This window comes from Myotis daubentonii, chromosome 10, assembly GCF_963259705.1.
Source record: "Myotis daubentonii chromosome 10, mMyoDau2.1, whole genome shotgun sequence".
NCBI classification, from domain to species: Eukaryota; Metazoa; Chordata; class Mammalia; order Chiroptera; family Vespertilionidae; genus Myotis; species Myotis daubentonii.
The window spans coordinates 33,535,796-33,550,447 of record NC_081849.1 but is presented as its reverse complement, the minus strand read 5'-3'; the positions used below and the strand labels follow the sequence as shown (position 1 = coordinate 33,550,447).

General features: G+C 39.7%; 1 protein-coding gene across 1 annotated transcript; it reads right to left on the bottom strand.

Moving 5' to 3' along the window:
• Positions 1 to 2,581: 2,581 nt before the first annotated feature.
• LOC132211445 (probable inactive serine protease 58) lies at positions 2,582 to 12,815 on the bottom strand. The gene is made up of 5 exons (XM_059656122.1): positions 12,758 to 12,815; positions 10,855 to 10,996; positions 4,572 to 4,819; positions 3,174 to 3,310; positions 2,582 to 2,763 (listed from the first exon to the last, which is right to left on the bottom strand). Exons 1-5 carry the CDS (start codon positions 12,792 to 12,794, stop codon positions 2,614 to 2,616), a joined length of 714 nt encoding a protein of 237 aa, XP_059512105.1. The 5' UTR covers positions 12,795 to 12,815; the 3' UTR covers positions 2,582 to 2,613.
• Positions 12,816 to 14,652: the final 1,837 nt, after the last annotated feature.

The following is a 14,652-nucleotide window of genomic DNA, read 5'->3' as shown; positions in this document are numbered from 1 at the left end:
GAGATAAGGGAATTAGTACCAGAAAGATCAAGTCCAGAAGATAAAAAGAAGAAAAAATGCCCAATAATTGAAGAACTGGTAACCAAGCAATTAAAAAGCTTGATTCAAGCCAGAATATTTGCAGTATAATAGTGACAGATCTATAAGTCTGAAGCCAGAAAAACATAAAGGACAGACATGGAGGTAGGTTGTTAGAAAGATCTTCCCAGTGAAAAGTTCAGGTTGCAACTAGCTTAGCTGGCTGAGTATAATAAACCATCTGGTATACATAAGTAAAGATGGAGAGCATGTCTAACAAACTTTAGTAGGAATTAAGTAGGCAACAAAAAGGTGAAACAGGTGGAAACTGTTAAAATTACTAATCACTGCCCAATTCCTGAACCCCCCTGTGCACATTGAGCATTTCCCATATTATTTCTGATCCCATTAATAGTCTCAAAAGAAAGGTTTCATCTAATGAAAAAAATAAACTGATAAACAAAATAGAAGCAGGGGCATGGAAACATGGAACAGACTGACAGCTGTCAGAGAGGAGGAGGAAGGGGGGCTGGATGAAAGAAGGTGAAGGGATTATCTAAAGAACAAACAACAATATGGTGATGCCCAGAGAGAAGGGGGTCAGGCTGGGCAGAGGTGGGGAAAGGGGGGGAAGGAGAATGGCAACATCTGTAATAGTGTCAACAATAAAAAGAAAGAAAGAAAGAATGGCTTTTGTTGTGTGAGGTTTTGTAAAAGTAGGTGATTTGTATCAATCAGATAGCAACTTAAACAAAAGAATCCCAATATTTCACAGGACAAAACAAATTATGTTTCACATTTCAGACAATGAAGTTTCTTGAATGCCGAATATTTTACATGAAAATGGATAGGCTTTAATTTAGAAGTCAATTTATTCTATCATGTATTAATGTATATATATAAAAGGCTAAGCAACTATTCGACTGTCCGACCAGTAGCTATGTTGTGCAATGACCACCAGGGGGCAGACACTCCGACTGGTAGCTATGATGTGCACTGACCACCAGGGGTCAAATGCAGGAGCTGCTGGGCTGCGGTGACTTGGTAGCAGTGGTTCTTGGGTGATGCACCCTAGAACCAGAGAGGAGGGAGCCTGATTCCAGGGTGCGTCACCCGAAAACCACCCTCTCACAATCCGGGACCTCTTGGGGGATGTCAGAGAGCCAGTTTCAGACCAATCCCCACAGGCCCACCTGCTGGAGAGACCCCAATCACTCCGCAGACACCCTTTAACCTGCAGCACTGCCCCGGGTGCAGCTGGCTGGGGAGGGACATCAGGAGGTTGGCTCCAGGGCGTATCTGGCCCTTCTGGTCCAATCCTGCCCCACCAGCCACCTTCTAATTAATTTCCTTTCAATGTGCACAAATCCGTGCACTGGAGCACTAGTTTAAAAATAATGTGTAGAGAACACATATTTAAAAGTAAGCAACAGGTACCTCTGGGACATGCTTATGGATAAAAGTGTATGCTCATGAATGCATGCATGGTATAGAAAGTGTATCCAGGGGCATGTTTGCAAACTCCCATGCATAAACCTCATGAACTCCACCACTCTCATGCCCTTTCAAAACGATTTGTGATTCTAAGCAAAAAAAAAAAAAAAGCAGTAGCCCAGCCAGTGTGGCTCAATGATTGAGCATGAACCTATGAACCAGGAACTCAGGTTTTGATTAATGGTCAGGGCACATGTCCTGGTTGTGGGCTCGATTCCCAGTAGGGGGCGTGCAAGGGGCAGCTGATCAATGATTCTCTCTCATCATTTATATTTCTCTCTCTCTCTCTCTCTCTCTCTCTCTCTCTCTCTCTCTCTTCCTCTCTCTGAAATAAAAACATATCTTTTTTTTAAACAGTAAACTGGAAGGACAATGTATTAGAAAAAAATCATCCTACCATTTATGAAATCCTTGATATTCATAATATTCATATTATAGCTGTTGTTTAAATACAGAAATCCTTATTCCAAAAATTACACTGACCTTTGCATAGCCTCAGCAAACCTAAGCAAAACTTGAATTCTAGAGATGAGATCTTTTAAGTAGCTAACGAAAAAGTTAACTATAACCACCCATAGACATATACAAGCACACGCACGTACACACACACACACACACAGACACACACACACACACTGGCCCTATAGACAGTTGGTCTTTAGAAGAATTGCTAAATCATCTAATCAATTTTTAGGAAATTACTGTTCACATACTGTGGCATGTGGTTTATATGTTGCCCAGATAGACTCCTGGTACTTATTGACCCTCATTTCTACTTGTCTTTTTTTGTTTTTAGGATAGAGCAGGGAGTATTTTAAGAGAAGTAGCTGAGTTAGTAGGATCCAAAAAGCTTCCTGGGTCACCTCCACTTCTTGACACCAACATTCATGTTTTCAATGTTATAAGCAGGTATTCATGAGTTGGGGATAAGCAAGCAAGCAGTTAAAAAAACTAGAGTCATGCCAACACCCACGAATCATCACTGATCTCTTTTGAAACTTCAGCCAAGCCTAGATCCTAGGAAAGACTGGGACTGAGATGCATAATGTGGTTGCCATGGGTCAGTTGGGATGTAGGGTGTCAGTGGAGCTCCAGATCAGCTTATTTCATAGAAATAATGCTCTTGATCCATGGACTGTAGCTGGAGAGGTCAGTGAAGACAATAGTGTGTCCTGTCAGAATACATCCAGTTGCCCAAGACATAACTCCTTTTAATTCATAGCCACATATGACTGGTGCAGCTGTGACCACCTGCCAGACAGAGTAGAGCAATCAGAACTTCCCTCCCATCTCAGAATTCCTCAATACCTGAACAAAAGTGAAAGCCACTATATTTGCCATGCAAAGGAGCCCAGGATATAAGAAACTATTTTGAAGGCTTCTTTCCACTGTATTAACTACCCCCAGTAATCCATAGAGACAGAAATTTCAAAGCAGTAGCTGGAAACTGGAAAATAGCTTTGAATTCACAGAATATCTATTTCTCTCACCTCTAACACAGGGAAGAGGACAGAGAGTCATCCTTCTTCAGCTCCTTGCTCTCAGAGCTCTTAGGCTGAGTATAAATTCCACAGCCTCGACAAAGGATGAGTGGTAACAGAGACACAAAGCCAGGAAGAAAAGCTACTGAGCATATGTAAAAATGAGATAAGGAAAGTTACCTGGCATGGCTGTTGGCTTCCTACTTTGTTTCGCATACAGAACATGTCTTCAAGGAATTTTTTACCCAGTAATTTTGTGCAGTCTAAATGAGGATTCAATTGTATACGAATGCTGTGCAGGTCATAGTCTTGATTTCCTAAGCACAAGAAATAAGAGAGATTTCCATTCCTATCTGCATTTTCATAAGGCATCCTGCTTCCTCCTCCTTTGGGATTTATTCTTGGTTAAAATAGACTGTAGCCCTGGCCGGTGTATCTAAGTGGTTAGAGCATCAGCCTGCACTCTGAAGAATAATGGGTTAAATTCCAGGTCAAGGGCACATACCTGGGTTGTAGGTTCAAACCCAAGCCCCAGTTGGGACACATGAGGGAGGCAATCAATCGATGTGTCTCTCTCACATCGATGTTTCTCTCTCTGCCTCACTCCCTTCCACTCTCTCTAAAAATCAATGGGGCCGAGACCGGTTTGGCTCAGTGGATAGAGCGTTGGCCTGTGGACTGAAAGGTCCCAGGTTCGATTCTGGTCAAGGGCATGTACCAGGGTTGTGGGCACATCACCAGTAGGAGATGTGCAGAAGGCAGCTGATTGATGTTTCTTTCTCATCGATGTTTCTAACTCTCTATCTCCCTTCCTCTCTGTAAAAAATCAATAAAAATATATTTTAAAAAAATATTAAAAATCAATGGGGAAAAAAATCTTTGGATGAGGATTAACAACAACAAAAAAAAGAAATGCAGAGAAGAACTGATGTACCTCATCATGGATTAAACATGTCCTCCTGCTCAGTTTATCATCAATGAGCAAGCAAGCTCTGAATCCAAGCTATGGTGTGTTACCATAGACAATGAATTAATCTCCCTGAGTCCTGGTTTTCTCACTTAAAAGGTATAAATCCTAAGAAAACATGATGTATGATGACAACCAAATAATATGTGGAGGGGACTTAGTGCCTAGTACATAATTAGTGCTCAATAAATGATATCTATTGTTGCTGTTGTAGTTATAACAATATCACTCCTGTTAGACAAAGGTAAAATATTATTTTCACACATTTTTAAGATTCAAATAAGTTAAATAATGTGTCCATAACCCTATAATAAATGGCAGAACCAACACTCAAGCATAGATACAGCATCCAGCCCCCTGACTGCTGCATGTGCCAATATGATATACACATGTGACCCCTTGATTTAGCATTTGATTCTCAAAGGCGTGAAGGAGCCGCCCCTTCTACTTTACGGAGCCATTATGGTTGCTCCATTTCTAGTTTCACACATGTGCTTAGAAATCTGGCACTGGGCCTATAAGTTCCAATCCCTTCCCCTAATTCCTCAGAGGTCTGAAGGTGTGAATATATCTAAGAATACAACTAACTCTTCCTTTTGACAGTCACTCACCAAAATAATCTTCACCCTGTAACCAGGTGTGAACCAAGCAATCTTTAACTTCATTATTCACAAGAGTAGGCAACTGAAAAAACTCAGTGACAAAGATGAAAGGTAGAGACAGCTTTATCAGCATGAGGTCATTTTTAGGAGAAGTGGCAGTGAAGTTTGGGTGAATGAAGATCTTCTCATAAGGTATAATCTCCCCTGTAAAATCTTGAAAACTTTGAGAACCACCAAAAAAGATGACCTGGAGATCTCTAGAAAATTAAGGGGGAAAAAAGATACTATCATACATCACAAGGCTAATCTCTTTCTCACACACACACACACACACACACACACACACATACACACACATACATTTCCTTCTATAATCACCCACTTCACCTTCTCTTCTCATCTTTGTCCATTTGATCTTTTATGTGCAGCTACTATAGGTGGTCATGAAGGTTGTGCATTATGTAAATCCAATAATTTGCCATTTCCATAACCTATAATGTGATTGGGCTCTACTCTTAGCATAATTCCAGAGAGTAGTTCCAATTCAAGACCAAGAAAATTGAAAGATGCATGCAGATGGGTTGTCAAGGCTTCTATGAAAGTAATAGCTTCTATTAGGGAAGCTCCTTTGATGGGAAGGAACAAGAAATGTGAGATTGTACAAAGAAAGCTTGGAGAGTTGAAATATTTTTAAGTTAGGGAGGCTTGCCTGAATACACTATGCTTTACCTCTCTATCAAAACTTTGCTGGATCAACATGGTTTTCTGATGGTCCTTTAGGAGAACAATAGTCAAAAATCCTGGATGTTCCACTGAGATCCATTTGATATCTACTTACTATCCTGGCTCAACACTCTGGTTTCAGAACAGGACACTTCCCTGAGTCTCACTCAGGGGTCTCTCCAACCATGAAGGTAAGGTAAGCAGCACATAGGTAACTGAGCACCACTTTTTTTGTTGAACTCCAAAATGTCATTTATTTTGTCTTCTAACAACAATACCATTTGCCTCAGTCTGTTCTTGTAACTTTGTTCGAAGTTTATAAGATAAAGTCTAAAGCAGTGGTTCTCAACCTTCCTAATGCCGTGACCCTTTAATACAGTTCCTCATGTTGTGGTGACCCCCAATTTCATTGTTATAAATTGAACATAATTAAAACATATTGATTAATCACAAAAACAATATGTAATTATATATGTGTTTTCCGATGGTCTTAGGCAACCCCTGTGAAAGGGTCGTTCGACCCCAAAGGGGGCGCGACCCACAGGTTGAGAACCACTGGTCTAAAGGGATAAGACAGGAATGGGCCTGATAAGTCCATCCTTAAGCCAACCCCATGGACTGACAAGTTTAGAAGATCTCATCAAAGCATCATCCTTTTGATAAACTTTGCCTTGGGTGAATTTTACAAGACATTGTACACTACAAGAGTTTTCCTTTGTCATATTTTTGTGGCCCTGAGAACCACTGTCCTATTTTCACCTGCTTGGAGTGAAGGATTTTTCTGGGCCTCAGGTGGGGATGACAGGTCTTTGATCAAGTTGTTTTACTGACTGTCGCAATTCTCCTTAGATCATATCAGTCTGTTTGGTCGTCTGTACCAAACATGTACTCCCTTCATATGTAAATTCGCATGATATCACCCTAAAGGGCATAATTTCCCATTCAAAAGGCTGTCAAGAAATGCAGTGGCTGCTTTGAGGAACTTTTGACAAGAGCAAGATTGTTCATTTGAGAGATACATTAGAACAAAAAGGGAAGAAACCCTTGTGATAAGAGTCTCTCTTGTTGGTCTAAATGAGAAATCACTTAATGGATCACCTCCTCTATTTTCATCCCTGGGAATTAATAAGAATTGGTGTTTTAATTATTCAACATGATGGAATTGTTAGGTCCAACTTATTGTTTAAATAAGTTATAGCAGCTCTCTTGTGTGTCTGTGTTTATCAAATTGGCTTTTTCTGCTTCTAAGATTACTCTCCTTTCTTGTGGAAGAAAAATCACTCACATTTACAGTGTTAATCTACACTAATAAAAGCGTAATATGCTAATTAGACCGGACAGCCAAACGACCTTCCGGACGTCCTTCCGGACAAAGTGCAGTGGCGGAGGCTGAGGCTGAGGCGGTTAGGAGTGATGACCAGGCCAGCAGGGGAGGGCAGTTAGGGGCGACCAGGCAGACAGGCGAACAGTTAGGAGCCAGCAGTCCTGGATTGCGAGAGGGATGTCCGACTGCTGGGTTAGGCCCGATCTTCCGGAATCAGGCCTAAACTGGCAGTCGGACATCCCCCGAGGGGTCCCAGATTTGAGAGGGTGTAGGCCAGCTCATCCCCCTCCTACCCCCGTGCACAAATTTTGTGCACCGGGCCTCTAGTAACTATATAAAATGGGTCCCTCTTATGTTTTCTCTCCCCCCTCAATTTCCCTTTTTACCTTCTCTTAAGAAACTACTTTGATTTACCATAAAAGATGTTTGCAAGTAAATACAGAAGTTTATATTGGAGAGAATTCATGATAAATAGATGACTCAGGCAAATTATGTTGAGTGAATCGGGGCTTAAAATAACTCAGTGGCATGAAACACTAAACTATGGTGGCAAAACAACAAAATAGTGGTTGCCTCTGAGGGATATTGATGGAATATAAGTGAGAAGGGACATGAGGAGGGCATTAGGATATTTTTTAACTTTACACCTTGTTACATTAAATATTCATATTAAAATGTATAAAGTTCTTCCCAACTAATATAAAGAATCAAAGCAATTCTAAATAAATCCCAACAGAATTTTTTAATTGAACTTGACAAGTTGACTTTAAAATTTATTTAAAAAAAAATACCAAGGTGTTCCTGATTTAGAATAAGATCCCTGGTCTACCCTATCAGATGTCATAGATTTATGATAAAGACATAATTATTATGACATTGTGGTATTGGTCCATAATAACTAAAACAATGGAACAGCATAAAGAGCTCAGAAACAGACACTTAGATACAGGAGCAGCATTGCAGATCACCAGGGAAAGAGGGGACCATTAGATAAATTAAATTATATTGGGATATTTGGTTAGTATGCTAAAAAAAAAAATTGGATTCCTATTTCACACAATTCATAAAAATCAATTCCAAATGATGTGTTTAAATATGAAATCAAAGCTTTAAGATCTGTAGAAGTAAATTTAAAGAACTATATTTCTGATATTAAGGTCATAATGAATTATTTTCAACTAAGCACAATACCCAGTAACCACAAATAAAGATTGATAATTCAAGTGTTAAATTGAATTATATCAAAGTTAAGACTCTTATTCAGCAAAATACACCATAAAAAGAAGATCAAGCCAAAAACTGGAAGAAGAAATTTTCAACACATATACAACTGACAAAAGAGAAATAACTAGAGCATTTGTCAAAGTCCTACAAAGCAATTTTCAAAAAATTCAAAACACAAATATTCAAAAGAGTAGTTCCTGCTTATTGTTTGTTGATTTGTTTATGGTAGCCATTCTGTCAGGTGTAAGGTGATACCTCACTATCGTTTTAAACAGAACAAATGCCCATTAGTAGATAAATGAATAAAAGTGTTGTGGTACATATATAGAATGGAATACTATGCAACTATAAAAAAGAAAGATCTCTTACCCTTTGAGGCAGCATGGAGAGACCTGGAGAGTATTATGCTAAGCAAAATAAGCCAGTCACAGAAAAACAAATATCACATGATCTCACTTCTATGTGGAATCTAATAAACAAAATAAACTGATGAACAAAATAGACCCAGAGATATGGAAGAGACTGATGAATCTCAGGGAAGGGGGTGGAGGAGAGGGAAGACATTAACCAAAGAACTTATATGCATATATGCATAACCCATAGACACAGACAATAATGTTGTGAAGGCCTGAGGGGAGTGAACGGAATGGGGGAAGTAGGTGGTCAATGAAGAGAGAAGAGGGGGACAGCTGTATACTTTCAACAATAAAGATAAATTTTAAAGAAAGATATTTCCTAAAGGAAACATTACTGGCAGAAGTAGGAAGAGAAATAAAATGCTAATAAAATGAGGAACACATATACTCTGGTTTCTCTTCAGATCGCATAAATCTTTCGCCTTTTTTAAAATGAGGAACATAATAAGATATTTGATAGTCAGCAACAACAACAAAAGTTGGACAATACCCAATGTTGGAAGAATGCTTATAAATTACTGGAGGATGTGTAAAAGCTAACATTTTCATCTTCTATGACCCAAAAATTCCACTCTTAATTATAGTAGTCTCTCCTTACCCATGGGCAATATGTTCCAAGACTCCCAGTGGATGACAAGCTGCAGATAGTACCAAGCCATATATATACTATGGTTTTTTCCTATATATACGTACCTATGATAAACTTTAACTTGTAAATTTGACACAGTAAGAGAATAACAACTAATAATAAAATAGAACAATTATAATAATATACTATAATAGGAGTTATGTGAATATGGGGTGTCTCTCTCTTTCCACCCCTCTCAAAATAACCTATTGTATTCACCCTTCTTCTTGTGATGATGTAAGATGATAAAATGCCTATGAGGTTGAGAACTTTCACCTTTTCACTTACAGGTAGCACTTTACAGCTTCTCTTTGGCATATCCAGAGGGCTAGCATCACTATTCTTGTGTTTTGGGGCTATTATTATGCAAAATAGGGTGACTTGAACACAAGCACTGTGATACCATAATCATTAATACCTTAACCCAAATGGCTAAGTGACTAACAGGTAGGTAGGGATGACTAACATGGAGCGTGGATGTTTCATGTCCTGGGCAGGACAAAATGGAACGGCACCAGATTTCATCATGCTACTCAGAGCAGTACAATTTAAAACTTATGAATTGCTTATTTCTGAAACTTTCCATTTAATATTTTCAAACTGCAGTTGACCACAGTTCACTGAGACCATGAAAAGCAAAACTGTGGATAAGGGGGGACTACTGTGTTTACTCTAGAGGTATACTTGCAGATATACACTGTGTGGCCATATTATTATGACCACCTGACATTTGTAGGCAAATTAGCCATACACTGCATAGTATGGGATATAGAAGCCGAAGGCCTGTTCGAACACCTTTACCGTCTGCAGTTACCATGATAAAATGTCTCCAATTCACACAGGAACAAATGATTGGACAGTCAAGCATTGGAAAAAAAGTCATGTGGTCCGATGAATCACATTTCCAGTTGCATCATGCAGATGGCAGAGTGATAATTTGGTGGAATTAGCATGAAAACATGCACCCCCACATGCATGAATACAACCCTTCAAGCAGGTGGGGGCAGTGTTATGGTTTGGGGCATGTTTTCCTGGCATGATTTGGGCCCTTTAATTCACGTGGAACAACGTCTGAATAGCACAACATACCTAAGTATCGTTGCTGATCAAATTCATCCTATCATGTTGATGGCGTATCCCAATGGAGATGGGTTCTTCCAACAAGACAATGCGCCATGCCACGGTATTGTGGAGGAGTGTTTTCAAGAACATGAGGGAGACTTTACCTTGCTTAGGTGGCCCCCACAATCACTAGATCTCAATCCAATTGAGCATTTGTGGGACGAAGTTAAAAGAGCCATCAGGCAGCTGGTTCCACAACCATCAAATCTCACAGAACTGGACAGTGCTATGCATCAGGCATGGTGTCAGATTCCTCACATCACCTTTCAACATCTCGTGGAGTCAATGCCAAGAAGAATCGCCCCAGTATTGAAGGCAAAAGGTGGCCCAATGAAGTACTGATGGGGTGGTCATAATAATCTGGCCACTCAGTGTAAATCAATATGGATACACACCAACACAGATAAATATTGCAGATATATACACAAGAATATTCTTTAAGGTGCATGGTACAAATATGCTTACAGTAACACTGTTCAAAAGAACAGAAACTAGAAATAACTCAAATGCCTGTTAAGAAAAGAATGAACAAGTTGTGGGACATTTGAACTGAAATATTATATCACAATTAAAAAGGAAATACAATCACATGCCTACCACTTTGGATGAAACTTAAAAAATATTAAGAATGATTTGCAGGATTATTTTTACATACATGTAAGATATTTGTACCACATTATTTTTCCTTCTGGACATGTTAAACATAAGAATGTGGGACATTCCTTAGTCAAGTGTTATCTGAGTAGCTGAGCTCCCCTGGACCATCAGAGGCCTAGGATTTCTTGACCAGCACAAGAAGTATTGAGGCCCAGCTTTGGAGCTTTAGAACAGAGGGAACTGATCCTCAGTACTTACGGCAAGAAGCAGTGAGCTGCTGTCACCACCCACTGGGGGGCAATCAGAGTCCCCACACAGGGCTTATAACTAGATTTCAGATATAATAAGTACAGCATCTGGCCTAAGTCTTCCATGTCTTCACTAACAAGTGGAACAACACCTGGGACAAAGAGAGAAGAGAATCAATAGATAACTCAGCTGATTAAAGGAAGTGGGCTGGTTATGGAGATTTTAGGATCCAGTGTCAGTCCATATCAGTATTTATCACTTATTAATCACGTAGCCCCCATACTATGGTACTAGAAAATCGTATGATAAAAACACTGTACTAAGCACTTCACATACTTTTAGACTTTTTTGTAGGGTAGATACATTTTATATTACTTTACATATTAAGAACTTACACATTAGGAAAGTTCCTTGAGGCCACACAAATAGTGGATTATGGTTGGTTCAAGGTTTCAGACTTCAGTGTATCTGATTCCAAATCCAATGTATGCACTTATTCTCTACCTGACCTCCCTTCTTCTTTCCAGACATCCTTGCTCATTTCTAGTCTCTTAAAATCTTACTATTTCTTAGCTCTATCCAGTCACAGCAATGCAGCCTTTCGCACAGCTCCCTGACTTTTCCTACTAGTCAACTGTAGGAAACATGCTTTGGGACCAGACATCATGACTCCAAAAGAATAATTTCTAAAACCAAGACTAGAAGACCCTCTACAATATATAACTCTTAATCTACTTCCTTCCTCTGCACTCCAGCAATAGGGATGGTCTTTTAGTTAAGTATGTCCCACTTCATGACCTTCACACTTGCTGTTTCCTCTGTGTGAATAAAACAACCTACCCATCCCCTACTGCACTTAACTCAGTTAACTACAGTCAGTCTTTAGGAAGCATTACATGTCATTAAAAGACAGACATTATTTTTCTCATTTTTCATATAAGAAAACTGAGGTTCATAGAGGTTAAGGCATTTGTCCAAAACCACTTAACTATTAAGTAGAAGAGCATTATTGATTAATTACAGAACCATACTAATTTCATTATGGGCAAGATACTTAATTTCTCTGTGCCTCAGTTTCTTATCAACTAAATAAGAACAATAACACTTATCGCAAAAAGTTTTAATAAGAATTAAATGAGTTAATATGTAGAAAACAGGGCAGTGTTCATTATATAAGTACTAGAGGCCTGTTGCACGAAGAGATTCATGCAAAAGGCCTTCCTTTCCCCTGGCCGCTGGCACTGGTTTTCCTCCGGCACCCGGCACCCAGGCCTTCGCTCTGGCCTGGCTCCAGCTGGAGCTGGCCCCATGGCCGTGAGGCTTTCGCTGCTCATCCGGCCCCGGGGCTGTCAGGTTTTGCTCCACTGCTTGGAGCCTACGTATGCAAATTAACCGCCATCTTTGTTAGGTTAATTTGCATACTCTCCTGATTAAGCTGGTTAGCGTAGCGAAGGTACAGTCAATTTACATGTTTGTCTATTATTAGGTAAGATATGCTTTTATGGTGGTGGTGGTGGTTTAACTATTATTATTTATTACACATTTTAAAGCCCAAGAACAAAATCTACTTTTTCCTTTTGAACCACACAGCAAAATACCTACTGTCTTTGCTTTTTATTTTCTTTTATAAATTTCTATGCCCTCTTCCAGGATCCTATCTCCATCCTCCCTTCTGACATCCTCCATGTTTCAACCAGAGAAGATTATCAGACATTCACAGGAGGTTTTAAGCCCATAATAAAAAGGTGTAGTTAGATATAATAAATCACTGAACCGGTACAGAAAATAACTAGTATATCACCTACTTCCCAAACTTCCATGTTCCCTATGCACCAGCTCTCCCTCTCCAACAAGCTCCAAACCTCCCCCTCCCCCCCCCAATAGAGTTCTAATCAACTTGTTCATCACTCACCAGTCACCATCAGTAAGGTTAATAGTACACACTTCATGTTGATGCCTGAATCCTGTTCTGAAGATAAGGATGTAGTGGAAACTAATAGGCACAAAGCAGGGATAGAACTTATAACCTGTGTGGGAATTCAGTGGGAGGAGGTGCAGGGGATTGAGCCAGGATGAGGACTCTATACAAGTTTGTAGTCTCAAGGGCTCTCTTTCTGGTCTTGAGCCTCAGTGTAAAACAGGACAGTAGATATAGAAATCTTCTCAGCCTAAGTAAAAATCCACCCTATGGGATGATGAGTTCCTAGGATTTTAGCTTTATCCACCTCCTCTAGGGTAAAGAATTCCAAAGCAGGAGTCAATTAAACCTTCTGTGGAGTTAAAAATTCATCCCAAGTTCCTTCCCTTGCCTCTCAGTTTTTTCACCAGTTCCTTCCCCACAGTGTGTGACTTGCACCCCTCCCTCTACATGTCCCACTGACCCCTCTCCGTTCTGGACTACTTTGATGAAACAGAGCTGTCTCCACCCCTCTGTGTGACACTGACTCCCCTCTCCTTTATGCATATGTCACACTTAGCCCACCCCTCCTCAGAACTGCTTCACTTGTACAAATCCATGCCACACAACCACAGATATCAATTTGAATAAAAGTTCCCCACCAATACCCATACCAGTGGCCCCTGTCAGTCTGTTCTTACCACACTGCCCCTTGGATATGGCCCGTTTATGCTCACTTGCTCGCTCTCTCACGCACTCTCTCTTCATCTCTCTCAACTTTCTCTCTAGCTGCCTTTTTAAAATTTATTTTTGGTGGCAAAATATAACAAGAGTATTACTTAAATGGTAAAGCAGATGGCAGAATAAAACAATAATAGATTTACAGTCCTATAAACTTGAGATATTCTGTGGAATGAGGCTGGGGACAGATATGTCTCCAGATGTACAGAGAAGCTATAATAACAGTAATAAAGAACTTAATAACAACTAATTTACAAACATACGAAAAAATGTTGAACATCACACACACACACACACACACACACACACACACACACACACACACTCCACCCATCCATAAGATTTTAAAGTTAATTTTTTTCCTGAGTATCTGCTAAAACCATTTTAAAATTATTTTTTCGAAGAGAAGCTTTAAGAACTATCACTAACCTAAAACAAAAAGGGGAAAAAAATGAATGGGATTCATAAGCTTAAGGATGAGTTAAGGGCTAAAGTTATTAGTATTAAAACAAGAAAACCCACATTAAGTTTGGTCGGCCTCAAAAAGGAGTGTATAGGCTGGCCAGGTGGGAGAGGGGTGTCAAAGAGGGATGAAAAGAAAGGCTGACAAAGACAAAATGAGATGAAGATCAAGGGAGGTCCCTAAACCATGCTCGGATTTATTCTTTAGGAAGTAGGGAACTACTGAAGAGTTTTAAGAAGACTAATATGACCTCATTTGGATTTTAGAGAAAAAACAATTCTGAGTCAGAGAGAAAGAGTCAATTTGGGAAACAATGGATGGTCACATACATTAGGTCATGGGAGACAAGTGTATGACCTAGATTAGAATGATAGCAATGAGAATGAGAAGATATGGATGGATTTTAGGAATTCCTCAAAACAGGGAGGATTTGAGGACTGAGTGGTAAGAAAAAGAGAGAAATCAAACAAGTGGAAGGTATATTTATATCCCAAAATAAGGAAAACAGGTTAAAAAAGTGAATCAGAAAGGCTGGAGAAATGAGGGGTGTAATTTTAACATGCTAAATGTCAGGGGCCTAAGGAAGATGCCAACAATGGCCTCTAAAAGGCATTGGAAGATGTGGGATTGGAAGTCTGGGCTAGAGATACCAATTTGAAACTCATAGAGAGGTCGTAGTCCCCAGTGCTAACCTCCTCCAGAAAAA